Source organism: Thermobia domestica, chromosome 7 (genome assembly GCF_964235325.1).
Source record: "Thermobia domestica chromosome 7, izTheDome1.hap1.1, whole genome shotgun sequence".
NCBI lineage: Eukaryota > Metazoa > Arthropoda > Insecta > Zygentoma > Lepismatidae > Thermobia > Thermobia domestica.
The window spans coordinates 20,842,029-20,861,148 of record NC_137460.1 but is presented as its reverse complement, the minus strand read 5'-3'; the positions used below and the strand labels follow the sequence as shown (position 1 = coordinate 20,861,148).

The window sequence follows — 19,120 nt, the reverse complement described above, 5'->3', positions numbered from 1 at the left end:
ATCCCCCTTCTTAGTGGGCGTTTTGCTACTAATTAAAATATTTTTAAAAAGTAGTACTGGTCGGTAAGAACTTCGTGTTATCAAACACATATATTAATATATACGAGGGATAGTCGGAAGAAACGTTAAATAGCCTATTATTAAGGCTTATGTGAGAGAGCTGGAAGATCAACACACCTGATGATAGAGGGCATTCAAAACTAAGAACATTTTTGTTCAAACTCTAGTCACAACGGTACATGAGTTTTCCATATCGATTGCATAGAAACCCGCGTCAGGTTCTCGTAACCACCGTGAAAGAGCGATCTTAACATCACATGTCAGATAATGGTGGCCAGCCATGTTCTGCCTTAGAGCAGGGAAAAAATAAAAGTCACTGGAGGCTAGGTCAGGATTATAGACTTTACTTTTCAGCATAAACTGTAAATGCACTCAACAGTTTCTTGTGGTGAATGGGGTCTCGCATTATCATCCAGAAGAATCAGGGTACGGCGGAGGAGAGCAGAACGTTTTCGTCTAATAGCGTGCTGCAGCTTCAGAACTGTCTTGCAATACCTTTCAGTATTCATAGTTTCTCTCTCTTTCAAATAATCGATCTGTATTACACCAGATACATCCCGCAATATAGTGCACAAAACTTTCCTGGACGAAGAAGCCACTTTGGCTTTCTTGTTTGCGCAGAGAAGATGCATGCTTCCATTCCATGGATGTCTGCTACCTTGATAAAGTGAACAGGTACAACAGTTTCATTACCAGTCACTACCGAGAGAAGAAAATTGTTCCTCTCGGCTGCAGAATCAGTAGCGTCGTTTCAGATTTGGCTTGGGGGGAGGGTGGCAAGACCCCTTGATGTAAATAAAATTTCGCGTTTTTCACTGACTTACTACTATTCTATTGATAAAATCTATATAAATCTCAAACTTAGGGGGGAAATGCCCGTCCCTGCCTCACCTATATGACGCCCCTGTGCAGAATATTCAACAATGTCGCCATTCTAGTTGTCTCATGGTTCTCGCATAGTGCCCGTGGCACGCGTATCACGCACATCCTGTACCAGAACCAAAATGTTCTGCACAACACCATATAGTAGTCCCAACTCACCTAACATTGGCTGTAATTTCTTCTGTCCACGCGAATATATTCACTCACACCGGACAGTTCATATCAGTGGTTGACGTACTGGGTCTACCGCTGTGTCCAGGGTTGCCATTGAAGTTGAGCTCTCCCCACACATTTCCACAATCTGCCTATGTTAGCAGGTGAAGTGTTTTTACCTCTCAGTAACCATACCACTGACTTCTACTCTTGATCAATTTTCCGGACGAGCCACCATTTTAAATATCCACTTCTCAGGTATACGTGGCTAACGCTTTCATCTTCAGTGCGAGTGGTCCCGGTTTTGATTCCCAGCGGGGACATTCGGTCGAAAAAGTGTAAAACCTTTTTCGGCCAGCCTCCGTGAATGATGTTTCCCTGAGTTTTCCTCATTCACACCAGACAAATGCCAGGATAGTACCTAATATATAGGTCCCAGGAAGCTTCCTTCTCTCCCCAATCCTTTCTTCCTTCCCTTTCCTCGAGTAGTGTGATAGTCGAAGGAACGTAATCCGTCATACGTAACGGGCTAACATGGCCGTACATGCCGAAAGCTCAGAAATTAATTCCTAAATCTTAAGTCAGGTGGTAAATATTTAGCAGATGTTGCAAAGTGCAATTATTATCGTTGGGCTTAGCCAGGGGTGCCCACAAGGGGGGCTATGACGCAAACTGCGTCATTGAAATATTTGGGGGGGTTAAAATTATATAAATATGTTTGAGGAGGTGTAAAAGTTAATCGAAAAGATTTTTTTTCATGGAAGAACACCTATGGATAGACAATTGCGGGGGGGGGGTGCGTCATGGACATAAGGGGGGGCACCACTGGCTTAGCGGTACTCATAACAGTGCGTATATTCTAACTCTTAGGCTTCTGAAAAAATAAATAAATAAAAGGTTCGATGCAAAGAGTATATGATCGTAGGTAATGGATTTCTATTCATGTAACATTGGCTTTTCAAAGAGTAAACGAAGAAAAATTTTTTAAATCGGACGTGCAAGAAACTTAAATGAAAAATACGTATTAAGTATGTGGAGAAGTATGCCTTCACAAACAAGGAACGAAAAAATATGTTAACCAATGTTGTTTGTTCTGTCAAAAAAGAAAGGAGCGCTTTCCATGGCTTCATTCCTGTATCATGAAATAAGGGAATTCCAAGGAGATTTTTTTTTTTTTCCTTTCTCATCGCTAATACATAATACACTCATTCCTCGGTTTAACGAATAGAAAGGTCTGATGGTTGACCGCAAGTTTCGACACCAAATCTGCGATGGCTAACATCCGTAATTGCACTACGAAAGAAAGAATAGTAATACAGTTACTGTACTTTTAATCAAGTACACACACAACCCAATATGTAAAATACCTAACACACTATACAGGGTGTTTCAAAACAACACCGGCAACGTTAGGATAAGACAAAATCTATAGACCGACCTGAGTACACAAACGCTTCCTTTCGGAGTTATGGGCTACCGAAAACATGAAAAAAATTAACTTTAAAGGTTCATAGCTCCATACTATGTGACTTACTGTAGTCGGGTGAAGACTTCACTTAGTAAATAGTATGTGCCCTATCCAAATATCCAAGTTTCAGAATCCTGCGCTACTTCAACAATAATTTTTATAGAGGTAGTTGGTGAATACTTCAAATTATATGCCCGTAGCCAAACTCCCTCTATACACTACAGGAATCTGAAACATACATTTTTGGATAGCGCACACATTAGTTCCTAAGTAAAGTCTTGACCCGACTACGGTACGTGCCATAGTTTTGGAGTTATGGACCTTTAAAATTAATTTTTTCATGTTTTCGGCAGTCTATAACTCCGAAAGGAAGCATTTGTGAACACAAGTTGGTCTATATAGTTTTTGTCTTATCTTGGTGTCAGGAATCATCTCCCAAATGTTGTCGGTGTTGTTTTGAAACACCTTGTATATATATATACACACACACTAATTAAATTTATTATCTTTAGTTTAAAACCTTCAGAACTTTCAAACGTAATTAACTTCTCGAGATTTTGTCCGTTGCTTCTCAAGTGCCTTAAACACCAAGAGTCCATGAAACCGAGGGATAAGTGAGTCCTGAATGGGAAAATAATTATATTTTGTGCAAAATGAAACTTTTAGCTTAAGTCTGCACCGGTAACTGTCAATCTTTTCGGTCAGTGAATTCATACTGAGGCACGAGTATCCGGATTGAGTTGTTCTCTTTTTTCCGCGATACTCATATTGTATGAACTCTCATAAGAGCCTAGAAAAAAATCATTGACAGGTTGATAGGTGTTGCGTTCTTATTGTAGATGTTGACTTCGCGGTTTCTTTCTACAGTTGCTGGCGAACTACATGTCTTACTCAAAATTCAGTGGCCGCTAGTCACGCGAAAGAAGAGGTAACCTGCTTGACTATGGAGTTTTGCTTTTGGAAACAGTTTCAGTTCCTGAGAGAATTAACTTCCATTTCATGGTGAGGAAACATTGAACTTAAAAAAAAAAACTTTATTGAGTTCAATAATTTACATTTCACGCAGAATAGCACGACATAACTTGAATTAAAATGTATTTCAGAAGGGCGTATTTTCGTTAGCACATTTAAAGTTATTTGCAAAACTTGGTTAGTTCTTTTTATTTATTTATTTATTTATTTATTTTTATCTTCATTGAATTCATTGTGTTTTCATACTTCTGTCATTAGTATTTCTCGTTCAGAGGTCCTTGTGGTCCATGGTGAGTCTTCTTGCAATTTGATGTTTGAGCATCTGGGATTTCGTGTGGTTTGAATTATATATTAAACTCCCGGTTTACGTTCTATGTAAAGCGGGTGTTCACATAGACTACGTTAAATTTGATATGAAGAAATATTTCTGCTGATGCATCATGATATCGAGTTTCTTCTTATGTAGCGTATGTGTTTATTTGATGTTTCATATCTTCTTTTGGTGTAAAGATGAAAAGTCATTTTTTATACTTTAGGAATACACGACTAATTATACGTTTTTCCTTTCTTTTTCCTCTTGAAGGGACTAGTGGTGGTGACCAAGGAGCTCACCCTTCAGGGAAACCTGAACTGCCACCTGGAGTGGCGGATAACATGCCAGTGGAAGACGATGATTTGTCAGGTTCCGATGGAGAAGTCAGTAAGATAGATTTTACAGGTAAAATATTAAATTAAATAATCCAATAGATGTTGTAGCAAATGATTAAAGAAATAATGTAGTAGATTTTATAGGTAAAAAATCAATAGAGTTAACCCAGTCGATTTTACAGGTAAAAGATTAAAAGAAATAACTCGATAGATTTTACCTAACAAATGTTTACAGGTGAAATATTTAAATAACTCAGTAGATCTTTACATATAAAAGATTAAAAGAAACAATTCAATGGAATTTTACAGGTAAAAGATTAAAAGAAATAACTCAATAGATTTTACAGGTAAAAGATTTAAATAAATAATTCAACAGGTAAAAAACAGGTAAGGCAATCTTTTACCTGTAATTTTTTACAGGTAAAAGATTGAAACAAATAATCCAATAAATGTTTACATTTGAAAAATTAAAATAAATAACTCAGTAAATTTTTACAGGTAAAAGATTAAAAGAAATAACTCAATGGAACTTTACAGGTAAAAGATTAAAACAAATAACCCAATAGATTTTATAGGTAAAGGATTAAAATAAATTAACTTAGTAGTTTTTTACTGGTAAAAAATTAAAATAACCCAATAGGTTTTACAGATTAAAGAGTAAAATGAACAACCCATTAAATTTTACAGGTAAAAGGTTAAAATAAATAACTCAATAGATCTTTACAGATAAAAGATTAAAATATATAAACCAATATATTTTACAGGTAAAATATTAAAAGAATTAACTCAGTAAATCTTTACAGACAAAGATTAAAACAAATAACCCAATAGAGTTTACATGCAAAAGATTTTTAAAAAATAATACAATAGAGATTACAGGCAATGTGAATTGTGTTTGTACTGTATACGAGTATGTCTGAGGTAAACATTCAGTGTATCTTATCAGATGATGACTATAACGGATCTATAGACACGTTATTTACTGCAAAGTTTAGGTAAGTTTTATTTAAATTCCGGAATTTTTATAACTAAATTTGTTTATTTTTTTAAATATAGCAATTATAAAATAATTGGTTGGTTATCTCATCATCTGAAAGGAATGTTGTGAATATGTCTCGTCGTATTGCAACATTTTTATTGATAATGCTCATTGTTTTAATCTTATCAATAAAACTTTCCGTTATGAAAAAATCGCCCTTCATTAACTTTAGCTAACCCTTTATTATAAATAGCAATTAACAGTTTATTATAAAGAACCTCAATTGCAGTTAGTGACTTTTTTCGAAAATTTTGACTGAGTCGAAACCTCAAATTTTAGTATTCCATATCTTTGGAACCAAAGGTCTACATAGGAAAATAAATCGAATTTCGCATGCATATTGAGGTAATGAAGGTCTATTACTGTGTTAGATTTCGTCAATATCAGATGAGCTCGGTGTCCTTTATTTATTTATTTATTTATTTACTAGCAGCGTTCACCCCGCTTCGCTGCGGTCACCCCGGAACGCAATAAACTTTGTTACTTAGATAATTTTTACTTTTTCGCTTTCAAGTGATATGATAAAAACCATAGAAGATTGCAGTAAATCTTAACATTATATCGCCTGTCATTTATGTTAACCCGCCCCGCTTCGCTGCGGTCATCCCGGTGCTGGCATATTGTAAAAGTGTCTGTAAAAATAAGCAAATCAATTAAAAAATTTTAAACAGAAGATTCAAGCTATTTTCCGCTGTATATCGCCTGTCATTTATGTTAACCCGCCGAGTGACACGGTCATGCGGGTTGCATATAAATACGTTTATTTTTACCTATGATGAACTAATAACAAAGGATTTGTACGTTATGGACACTTGAATGGTCAATTATCTCAAGACACTGGTAATTAAAAATTAAAGTGATATGATAAAAACCATCTAGGGTCCAAATCCTAATAACCCCCCAAAAATGAAAGAAATTGGTTCAGCCGTATTAGCGTGATGAGCGGACAAAGGATTTTGTACGTTCTCTTTTATATATATAGATAGATTTATTTATTTATTACAACATTGTGAATAAGAAATCAAAGTACCGTTTATGTTTAAAATTTCGACCAACAGGTTAATTAACTTTTTATTGTACACTTCCATATTACTTGTCACTACACATAAAATACCTCCACCGCTCTCTCACACATGAGATTCATACTGTCTGTCACTCTAAAGCAGAGATAAGTATCTGGATAATAGTCTTTGTTGATGTGAATATCACTAAACCAAGTCCCAGTGACAACGTGGGATTTATAAATTTGCTGATTTTGGTTCGTAACTCACGTACATTTTGATACCACAAAGTGATATTATCCATCTAATAATAATAATAGTAGTAAAGGAGCTGAACTGGGCTGATAATTACCAGTATTTTTTTAAAGATACTGTTCGTTTTCTATTATTTTATTTAGACACTGACAACAGAAAATGCCATCTCAAATTATATGAAGGTTTAATACCCTGGTAACATGTACACTCATGTCCAAAATTATTGTCGCATGTCTATAAATGTGCTGTTGTAGGAATATAATTTGATAACGAATTCGCCCGGTATTTCTTATAACGTTAGTATGTGTATAATCGGCAAAGACATGTATGCAGCAAATTTCGTATCAAAAGAGCAGTAAATAAGAACAATAAAACGAAAATAAAACTTTCTTGTCCATTTAGCAACATTTTGTTTTACTCACTCTAATTTTCGTATTTATAATTCTTTTCCTATGAAATTTACAACAAATATACATTTCCCGATTATACACATAGTATCAGTATTAAAAGTACCCTACAAAATCATTTTCAAATTATATTCTTCCAAGAAGACAGTTATAGATATGTGACAATCATTTTGGACATGAGTGTACATGCAAATTGCAAATAAATTATGTTACCATTCTCTTACATTCATTGCTAAAGAAGCATAATAAGTTTTAAAATAATTATGTTTTACTTTTAAGAGAATACAGTAAATGTACTCCCATGAAAATGCCGTGAGGTTTTAACAATTTCATCTTAAAAGTTTGACAATTTTTCACATGACCAATTTAATTTCCAGTTCAAATAAAAATAAAATCTGACGAAAGCAGACACTTACTATTACCAATCTACGTTACAGTTTCGGCAGTATATCAGACATACGAGTAGCAATCAAAAAGTTTACGGAATTTTATTGTTGCTCTTTATTACCAATATAAGTACATATTTACTTAATTGCCATCAAAGTAGACACTTTCGGAACATACACCCTTCTTCCACCTCTCCTGCCATTGCTAAAAACACCGACGAAAGTCCTCTTTTTGATATCTTCTGAAGTTCAGCCGTCGCGGTGGTTTTGATGTCTGCTACGGAGGCGAAACGTGCGCCGGTGCTGTTTTTCTTAAAGAGGCCTCATCCCGGTGAAATTAAAATACCGCTAATTTTACAGTAATTATGTGATATCTTCAAATAGATAAAAATATAATCGAAATGTGGAACAACAGCGCCCTAGACAATATCATTTTACATGAGATACCGTTATCACGATTCACTTATCTGCTTTCGATTTCGAGCCATTTTGAAAATCGGCATTTATTTTTGCGTTTCTGAACAGCTGAAAACGGAAAGCCACTAGGTGACTTGTGATAACAATACCTCCAAAATAATATTGTGTATCGCGCTCTTGTTCCACTTTTCGATTTTCTTTTATATATTTGAAGATATCACATAATTACTGTAAAATTAGCGGTATTTTAATTTCGCCGGGATGAGACCTCTTAAAGCACTGACATCATAAACTGATTTTAAGGCTGTTGAAATAAGTATCTGAAGCAGATTTCCCCAATTTGCACACAAACTTGATGTTTGTGCATTGTTTGAACCGCGACATTGCACCAACTGATTACCACATACTCTTTCGTTTAGCTATACTACTCGTAAACTAACTGTTATCACCTGTTCACACTTGTTATATTCATGACTAGGCAACTTAAGAGCCTGCCTTACTAAAAATAATACAAAATTTACCATTTTTCTTTTGTTTGTTTATTCATAAGTGAAAGGATATAATAAGATGCAACTTACCACAATCATAGATAACGTTATTCTGCAACAGAAAATATGAACCTGAAGAATATTCAGTGTTGCCTTCTATAGAAATTACAGTGTGGAAAGAATAACAATTCACCTAAAATTTAAGTTAAGGCAGCGACTAGAGGAACGACCTCAACGGCATTTGATTACGTATCATGTTGCCTTGGAATTGTGTGAACTACTTAAATAATAGTTGTATTTAGTTTGTAATAAACAAAATTAGTTTTAACATACAGTTTATTAAATTTAAATAATAATGTTATTTAAAAAGTAGTTCACAGCAAGCCAAAACAACATGATACGTAATAAAATACAGTTGAGTTCGTTCTTCTAGCCGCTACCTTAACTTAGATTTTAGGGGAATTGTTATTCTGGCAACACTGTAATTTCTATGGATGGCAACACTGAACATCCTTCAGGTTCATATTTTCTGTTGTAGAATAACATGATCTATAATTGTGGTAAGTTGCATTTTATTATCTCCTTTCACTTATGAATAAACAAGCAAAAGAAAAATGGTAAATTTTGTATTAATTTTAGTAAGGCAGGCTCTTAAGGACTGCACCATACAAGATTCGTTGTGATAGCATCACAAATGCCAAAACTAGAACACCATTCCTGGAACTTTTTAACGACTACTTGTATTATGAAAGTATAATCAAAGACTAGCTTAATTACAGGGTGGTCCAAAAGTAGATATACAGTACTATACTGATCAGCTCATTGCATTGTATAGTATTTCTTTTTGTTATCCATCAGGTAGATTTAGTTTCTTTATTATTTGTTCTTAATGTGTTTTTACTTATATCTTAAAACCTGGAACAGCTGAAGAAAATAAACCTATAAGCTGAAATGTTACACTTGATCAATGCAGAGGTGTATACCTACTTTTGGGCCACCTTGTATATTTCAGAAAACAAGAGGAAACAACCAATAAGATCTCTTTCATTTTGCAGTTATAAATTTTTAATTGTATACAGATCTCAACTTAGGTTCAATAATTACGTTTAAGCTTTCACTTTTTAAAATCTTAACTTTTAATTAGGTACACGTTTGTGTTCTCTCTTACATCTTATAATACTTCACTGGTTGTTGCGTCTTTTTGTCGTCTCTTTTCTACCTTATCTAGTACTTTGCTCCACGATTCATGAATATTTAATCTACCAGTCCAATTCACGTCTTTCTGTGTTCTCTTGTTATCCATTTTCTGATAATATTTCAACTTTCCCTCTCAAGTCTTCGTACATTTTACTCTATTTCATGTTTGTTTCTCTCTCGCGCTTTTATAAACTCCCTTGTATTCTTTCTTTTAGAGCCTGACATACTAAGAATAATGCAAAAATTACCAATTTTGTCTTGCTTGTTTTTCATAAGTGAAACGAGATAATAAAATGTAACTTACCACAATCATATATAATGTTATTCTACAACAGAAAATATAAACCTGAAGAATTTTCAGTATTGCCATCCGTAGAAATTACAGTGTTGTCAGAATAACATTACCCCCAAGATCTAAATTGTGGCAGCGACTAGAGGAACGAACTCAACTGCATTTGATTACGTATCATGTTGTCTTGGAATTGTGTGAACTATTTTTTTTTTTAAATAATAGCTTGTATTTAGTTTGTAATAAACAAAATTAGTTTTAACATACAGTTATTAAGATTAAATAATAATAATGTTTTTAAAAATTAGTTCATAGGATACCAAAACAACATGATTTTCTTTTCTTTTCTTTTTTTTTTGGGGGGGGGGATCAAAGGATCCAATGCATTTCAATCCAAAATTTCCCTGTACGCCTTGTATCTGGAGAACTACTTATAGTGTAGCCAAACCCAAACTGTCACTTAACTCAGTATGATGTGCTAATTCCGTAGAAAATACGAAATTTGATTTAGGGGCCGTTCAAAAATTTTGTCGCCCCTGGTCCAAAAAGATCCAATATATTTAAATCAAAAATTTTCTTGTGCGCCTTAAATTTTGTGGCCCTTGATCCAAAAAAGATCCAATATATTTCAGTCAAAAATTTTCTTGTACGCCATATATCTGGAAAACTATATAGTGTAGCCAAAGCCAAACGATCACTTAACTCAGTATGATGTGCTTATTCCGTAGAAAATACGAAAACTCGATTTAGCGCCGTTCAAAGTTTTGTGACCCTTGATCCCAAAACTAATTATTGGCCAAGATTGCAGTCTTTTGATCCATTTTTTTTTGGATTATTCCAAAAAATTCTTTGCCAAGATCGCAATCTTTTGATCCAGTCAAATTTGGATCATTCCTAAAATTCTTGTTAAAAAGTCTTACTGTTAATAAAATTTTGAAATACTTAAGTTTCTGAATAAAAGCCTATAAAATCAGTTATTCTTTTTCCTTTCTTGATGGAGCAAGAGTTAGCAAACATTTTCTTTTTCCTAAAGGACTACTGCTATGTTCCCTTCTGCTCCTCAATTCATCTTCAATTTGCTTTTAAAATTAATGCTTATAACTGTCTTAAATTGTGGTATTTTGATTTCAGGTGTGAATTTGCGGACCAAGAAGAAACGCGTAGCCGGTGGTGGTGAAGTGGAAGATTCGCAGGATGGGATGGTAGATGGAGAACAGGACGGCGACAGGGAGCGACCGATGTCATGGGAAGGGGAGCTCTCTGACGCTGAAATGAGTAGATTAGATGAAGCTATTAATAATAGCAACGAGCTCAACAAAAAGAAGGTAATTTTAAATACATTTTGTGATCTGTGCAGCTAAATAATAATAATAATAATAATAATAATAATAATAATAATAATAATAATAATAATAATAATAATAATAATAATAATAATAATAATAATAATAATAATAATAAACAAGAACTACTACTACTACTACATTTACTACTACTACTACATTTACTACTATTACTACTACTACTACTACTACTACTACATTTACTACTATTACTACTACTACTACTACATTTACTACTATTACTACTACTACTACTACTACATTTACTACTACTACTACTACTACTACATTTACTACTACTACTATTACTACTACTACTACTTTTACTACTTTTACTATTACTACTACTACTACTTTTACTACTACACTATTACTACTGCTACTACTATTACTATTACTACTACTAAAGGATCTGAACGTCCAAACGCTCTAGTATGACGGTGAAACAATGAAATGACATGTTACCTTTTCGTCCCAGAGCGAAAATGCTCTACACCCCTATGCCTTGTGTGAGGGGTGGCCAATCTTTGTATGTTCGAGGGCTATTTTTCATTTCAGAAATTACTGGCGGTCTATTTGTCTGTTCACTAGCTCGCTATAGGGAACCATAACACACTAACAGTGATGGATACAGACCACCAAATGGCTACTTCTCATGACTCGCCAGTCGGGCAGTAGGCTGTTCGCTACTTCTGCCCTATCCGATAAGGGAGAGGAATGATAGTTGAGAATGAAGGACTGTAAAAGAATTGAAGGAATTAAAGTGGGAGAGGAAACGGGAGAATCAGGGTAGGGGGAAACTGTCCCCCAACTCAGTATGAGAAACTTATGTTTTTTAACAAATTACATGCTAATGAGAAACGTGAAATTCTAATGCCAATTCTACTATCACCCCCCTCCCCCGTTGCAAAATCTGAAATGACGCTGTTTGGGAGAATATCGAGATAACTCATAGATACGATGATCTACAGCACTATAGCGCAGCGTTTTTAATCCCTTATAGTTTCAGCACAGTAATTTAAAATTTTACGGCGCACCGGTAGTAAAACGGTAACACCTTTTTCAAAGCCAATGCCCAATTAAGCTGCATTTTTGTTCATAAAGAAACATACGGAAGCGCCTATCAAAAAACTAAAAATAGTTATTGTTACCGTTTTGAAATATTTAAATGAGAAACTTTTCTGTAAGTAACTTCTGTCCTAACTTTCTATAAGACCTAACTTTCTGCCCCCATACCAGCAGCAGGGCAACCCTAGATTTCATGAACTCCCCATACATTTTCTGTGGAACTCCCTTACTCGACGTAGAACCCCCGCTTGGTCTAGTGGCTAGCATGCTTGATTTCAGTGCGATTCCCGTTGAGAGTATAGTTGAACGACCAAAGAGGTTCGGGTTCCACTAAAATCAGTAGGTCCACGTCTCCTTTAGCCTAGCAGGCATAAGCGTGGGACGTTAAACTAAATTAAACCAATCCCTCCCGCGACGTAGGTAAGGTACGAGAATTTTTATTCATGGTTAAATATAAATCCTCTTAAGTTGATCAGGATCTCTGTTTCAAGTAAACATACTTAAATTGTCCTAGTATGGCCTATGTTATACTCCCTTTTCAGTCCTCGATATTTTTTCTAATCTAGGTGCCAGTTAAGGAAACCAGGTGCCAGAATAATCCAAAATTAATTTCATACATAGGCCTACATGTTTTGGCCATATATTATAGTTACTGGTGTAAATTAATTAAATATATTACTGGAATTAAATGTATTTGAAATTCATAGTAAACTGGAAATTCGAAATGTTATAATGAATGCAATATAATTTGTTTTCAATCTACCCAAGCAGATAAAAATCAGAAGTACTGGAGGTAAAAGTTGGAAATTTTAAACATCAAAACAACAAAGAGCAGGACTCACATATTCAGTGGCCATAATGGTCTGGCGCGTGGAATTTTTCGAGCTCTGCTTCTTTTTATGTCCAGTTTCAAGAAGTTTTGCCCTTAATTAGTTCGTTGATTTTAGCAAGGTAGAATATATTTTTTAAAATCTAATATTTCTCACCCACTCACATTTTAAGGAGAACAAAATATAATCTTCCGTACATCGCCATTAAATATTCCAATAATTTACTAATACTCCGTACACTTGAAAACAATAGAAAAATTTCCTGTTGATGCATGAATGTGTTTAAATATACTGATAACTTAATGAGGTATGTTCTTGATAAAATGCGACTACATTATTTTTTATTGTTTTCAATTAGAAGAATTACAACACAGCGAGATAGCATTGGTTTGTAGTTTTTAAAAACGACAGTCCTTGTCTTTCAGGAAAAAAGCCAACTATTTGCTGTTATGATAAGATTTTTTTTTTCTTGCAGCAACATATATTCTTGCTATTTTATGACTGATAAGCTTGCTGACAAGATAATATTGATGCAGTTGTTAAACGCATCCTTGTTAGATGTTTGCAGCTATTTCTGAAGTATGAGTCAACCACCTACGTTTATCAAAGGAGATACGAAGAGGAGTTCGGTTAGATTATAAATTAATTAATTAGACAGGAAATATCTAGAAATTTATAGTAGATGTTTATAGTATAATAGGAATACAGGTTAATTTTGTTGGAATAAACCGTCAAAATACCTTCGGGGGGTGTTGTTAATCTTAATTTCGCGTAACTTAATTCCAAAACCTAATTGATTTATATACGATTAGTCTGATTATTTTGTATAGATATAGCTCGTAAGTTATGGATCTACCGTTTCGCTAAAATGTTCTACATTGAAAATATAATCTATATGTATAGCTGCTGCGTATGAAACCTAGATGTTCAGTGTTGCGTTCACAAAAGCTCTCCATTGACTTCTGTCTTTAGCCAACTGGATTTAGTTTCTATACTTTTTACTCCTATTTCTACGAAGGGGCCGCGGTGGTTCACTGGTAGAGCGTTCACCTCTGATGCTTGGGGTCCCGGGTTCGATCCTAGCCCCCGCCAAGTGAACTTTGTGGTGGTCAAACACCGTGTGCGTGGGTTTTCTCGGGATTTTCCCGTTTCCTCCCACTTTCTTCATTCCACCATTTCATTCATTACTCATCATCACCGTCTCCTTTAGTCTAACCGGCATAATCGTGGGACGTAAAACTCAAAGATTTCATTTCACTTTTTTCCTATTTCTACGAGATCCATCTTAATACTATCCTCCCATCTGCGCCTAGATCTTTCTAATGGACGTTTTCTGATTGAATTTCCAGTGGAAGCGTTCCTACTTCTTCCATAGGTACACCATAGTCTAGTGGGTACCGGTCGTACTGGGTTCGATTCCCGACCGGTGCTTTCCAATTTTCGCCGTCCACCCAGCGTCGTGAGGCAAATTGGGGAATAAAAGATGTGACGGCCACTAGGTGTACAAAGCACATGATACGCCTGTTAGAAACGACGACGCAGCACGGTGACGACGTGTTCCTCGCTAGCTAATGGCGTTGGAGTGGCTCAGGCCCGCAAAAAAGGGCCCTGACACCTAGTGCTTTTGACTTCTTCCATTCTGGCTACCCGACCTGCCCACTGAACCTCTTAGACTTGATGACCCTAATGTAAGAACGTTTTGTAAAATGGTACTCTTAAAATTAATCTACACCGTATGATATTAATATATCGTCAATAATTTGCGATCTTTAATAATTATTTCAATAACCTGAGTAGCACTTAACTCCAGTTCTCTTATGAGCATGTGGTTTAACGTACGCGTCTTTGGCGCGGGAGACCCGGGTTCGATTCCTATCGGAGCTCATGTGGTTGGGATCCACGTTAAGCTGTAGGTCCACGTCTCGTATCGTCAAGGTGCTGAAAGGGACGCTAAATTCTAATTCAACCAACCAATCCAGTTATCTATAGATTTATATGACACCTAAATAATATATAAAAACACCTTTTTCATTGCTTCTATATACGTTTAATTGTTTCATTAAATCACATTCGCATCTTCCAATATTGTATTATTAAGAATTTTGTTTTACCAAAACTCCTTTATGCACTACATTTAGTGTGTCTGAAAAAAAAAAAAAAAAAAAAAGTTACCATAAATTTTGGTCGGGATATAGAGGGTGAAAAGTGAGTTCGTTGACGGAGGTAATACTCAAACCGGAAGTGATAGAAATCAACCATTTCCGGTTTTAATGTTGATCAGTATACAACAGAAACGGTAATACGTAGTGAGAAGCGGTTTCTAGCAATCGATTAAGCGTCCCAAGAATACACGTCAGCTCCATTTTTAACTCTATACTAAATCCGGAAGTGATGGAAATCCATTACAACTTCCGGTTTTAATATTGATGTATATAGAGCAAAATGGATGAAGTGGTGAGAAGCGTTTTCTTCAAATCGAGCCAGCGTTTTAAAAATTGATACCATCCTCTTTCTCTTAGCCCTCTATTCAAACCGGAAGTGGCAGAAATAAACTACTTCCGGTTCAATGTTGATCATCCTAGAGCAAAAACGATAAAGGCGAGAAATGATTTCCTGCGATCAATTAAGTGTCTCAAGAATATGTTTCATCTCCACTCTAATCTTTGTACTAAAACCGAAAGTTGTAGAAATTTACTGTAATTTCCGGTTTCGATATTAATTGTGGAAATATCATGCTATGCAAACGAAAACCATTAACTAGTGTACACCTGACACCGCTGCTTGTTCTAGTACTTAAACTAATATCAACTTAAATTAATATCAACTTTTGCATACTACTGTATAATCCAGGTACATAACTGTAAGAAGAACTATATCTAAAGAAATCAATCATGGACTAATATTTATAATAATAAAATATATCAGTACTAAAATCATATTGTAATTACCAAGAGCTATAATATAAAAACAATTTGTTTCCCATCTAAGTCGAAAAAACTAACTCAACAAGAATATAAAGTTAATTTTTCATTTTTCCGAGGTATTACATTTTTTCTGAATGTTAATGTTAATAAGGGGACACGGACATTTTGATACTAAGAGTCCCAGGCTATGTGAGTTGATGGATATGCATGTCCTGGATGTTTTCTCGGGATTCTCTTGTTTCCTTTTACCTTTTTGCCTCACCAATTCTATCACCATTTACATGTGTATACTATGCATCTCTTATAGTTTACAGCAGTGGTTTCCAAACTTTTTTGATTGACTACCCAATGTACTGTACTCAAGAAAATCGCGACACACTTACTTAATATTTTATTAATAATAATTAAATATAGTAGGGTAATACCGGTACTATACGTTTCAATGAAGTAGTGATTTTATGTAATATTAAGCATTACTGCTGCCGCTGGAGACGTGGACTGGTAGTCTTGTTTCAAAATTGATCTCCCTATATATAAAAATGAAAGTAGCTATGTTTGTGACCTTGAACCACTCCACCGATCGTGATCAAATTTTCAGCATAGATGAGGTTTGGACCTGCGATGGTTTTTATCATTAGTATTGATATAACTGATCTATATTAGTATTGAATCCATAGTTCGTGGTCGCTATGTCCAAAATGTATTCTCCCCGTGCGAAGAATGGGTATTCTGCTAATTTTAACTATTTATTAAATGCTTCATGACTTAAATTCTGAAATTTCGGGACACACCGATTGGAACCACATGGAGCGTTAACACAGACTGCTACACTAGGAAAGAAAGAAAGAAGAAAACAAACTTGGGAAATAGAGTAAAACCTTTAGGAGCATCAATAAATAAGTTTTTTCTTCTTGGTTTCCTTTTATTGTTATTATCATTTGTGTAGTCTGAGGCGAATCTGTTAACACTAAAACATTTTAACAGCTTCTTGATTTTGACATTTATTTTTTCAGAATTGTAAAATTTGAAAAGGATACTCATGTTTTTGCTTTTAATCCAATTTCGAAATTATTGTTTTAATTCTGACCCTTGCTATTGTTAGTAATGGCATGTTGTATGTCTGTTGACAGGATCGTGAGGAAACGTCAATGGAAGGTGTACAAATATGTGGTATGACGAATTCTGCAGTGCAGAATTGTAGAGAAGAAAACAAACTCCCGGTGAAATTTGGTGAAAGTTTGGTAAGTATATATGCGAAATAACTTCCGTAGTACATTGCAACAAATAACCTCTTTCTGTGATTTTTTTAAAAAAAAAAAAATGTTATCCATATATAATTTTATACCAGAAAGTTATGGTGTCTATTTTCAACTTTGAACTAGATAGAATATGATACTCCAAGAAACCAGTTTTAATCTTGAAATGCCAAAATCAAAAGTGTAGTTCTCCTAATCTGGCTTTTGGTTTTTGAAGGGTCCTATACACAAAGTAATGGGACTTGTTTTGAAAGGAAAAAAAAAATCTATAAAACCACTTCTGCCTGTGGAATGATAAATTGCATTGACAATTTACCAAGTAAATCATGATCAGTTTTTAAAGATAGTAATTATTTTCTTTTTAAATGAAACAGAATAAATGAAACACCAATGTACAATGTTACATAGAGAATAACAGAAACACAACATACTGTGTAATTCTTAAGCCGGAGAGCATGATTAAGTGGCCCAAGGAATTTGGCTGCCGATTGCAAGACTTGTCTGTCAGGCCTAGGTTCAATTTCTGGTGGGAGAGCATTAAAATTTTAAACGCATCACCACGATTCGGATTCCACCTTAAACTAAGAAACAGATAAACCTGTCTGTCGTGGGTTCGAATTCCTTTGGACCCATGGGTATTACATATTATTTCCTTTCACCTCGTTTCGCATCATCTCTTTTAGCCGAAAGGGCAGAATCGCATCATCATCATTGGTATTCTGTCATTATTGGCGTCTCACGTGCTGATCTGAGAATCTTCAATACTCCACGGTCTTCAGCTTCTTCTTCGTCTGTACATACGATTTTTCTGTTTGATACGGTCCATCAATTGAAGCCTCTGCGGGCCCCTTTCCTCTCTCTTTCTTGCTATCATTACTCTCTAGCACCTCCCTCATGATACAATTCCTTCTTAGCCAATGTCCCAACCAGTTTGTCTTCCCCATCTCAATAATAACTAAAATTGTTCTTTTCTCGCTCGTCCCAGCTAATTCTTTCCATTCTTCTTCATACCCACATTTCGACAGTTTCAAGTCGTTTTTCATCGTTTTTACGTAATGTCCATGTTTCTGATCCATACAGTACATACTCCAGATGAAGCATTTTGTGTGTCATTTTCTCAACTCTTTATTCAAAGTCTTTCAAAATACTTTTTTTTTCTTCCTAAAAACTTCTTCCGCCATTCCTATTCTTGCTTTCATGTCACGTTCGCACTTCATATCATCACTAATAATACTTCCCAGTAGTTATCTGTTGTATTTTCTCCCCCTCTTATTCCTACATTTGATACTGACCGCTTCGTTCCAATCACCATGCCTTTTGTCTTTGTAACATTTATTTTCGTCCCATATTCTTCACACCTCTTCCTCAAATTTTCTAACATTTTATTGATTATCTGTTCATATTCCGCAGCAAGTGCTATATCATTTGCAAACCATATACACTTAATCATTCTTTCTCCTACCAAAATGTCGTCCTCATTATGTAGGTTCTTTTTCATTATCCGTTCTAGATAGATAATGTTGACGAGATATAGCATCCCTGTAGAACTCCCCTTCCAATTGCACTCACCCTATTCTCAACACGTACTTGTTAGTTCATATATAAGTTTCTTGTGAGTCCACGATCGTACCATTTCAGCCCAACCTTCTTTAGAACTCCCAACAACAATTCCCAATTCACGCGGTCAAAAGTCTTTTCTAGATAATAAATACAACATACACCTCATTCCCTTTTTTATAAACCTTTCACCGATTACCCTTAATAATCCAATTACATTTCGTGTGCCCTTGCCTCTCCTGGACCCAAACTGTTCCTTCTCAACTTCTTCATTTATTCTTCCATACAACCTTCTGTTCAGCATTCCAAGCAAAATTTTTGTTGCATGCAATATGAGACTAATAATAGTTCTATAATCCTCACGTGTTTCTGGGTTCGGTTTCGTAGCACTCGATATTATGATCATCTTCAAGAAGTCTTTTTACCACTCCCCTGTTTCATATATTTCCTTGCAGATTCGGAACAATTCTTGTCCTTGTC

At 35.1% G+C, this 19,120-nt stretch overlaps 1 protein-coding gene across 3 annotated transcripts in view; it reads left to right on the top strand.

The window, feature by feature from the left end:
- Nucleotides 1–19,120, top strand: part of Hr39 (Nuclear hormone receptor FTZ-F1 beta) — a 331,622-nt gene that overhangs the window by 286,900 nt on the left and 25,602 nt on the right. For all 3 annotated transcript variants that reach the window (XM_081764182.1, XM_081764183.1, XM_081764184.1), the window contains 3 exons: nt 4,119–4,253; nt 10,794–10,987; nt 16,958–17,068. In XM_081764182.1, the coding sequence (XP_081620308.1) occupies nt 4,119–4,253; nt 10,794–10,987; nt 16,958–17,068 (440 nt within the window). The remainder of the gene's footprint in view (nt 1–4,118; nt 4,254–10,793; nt 10,988–16,957; nt 17,069–19,120) is intronic.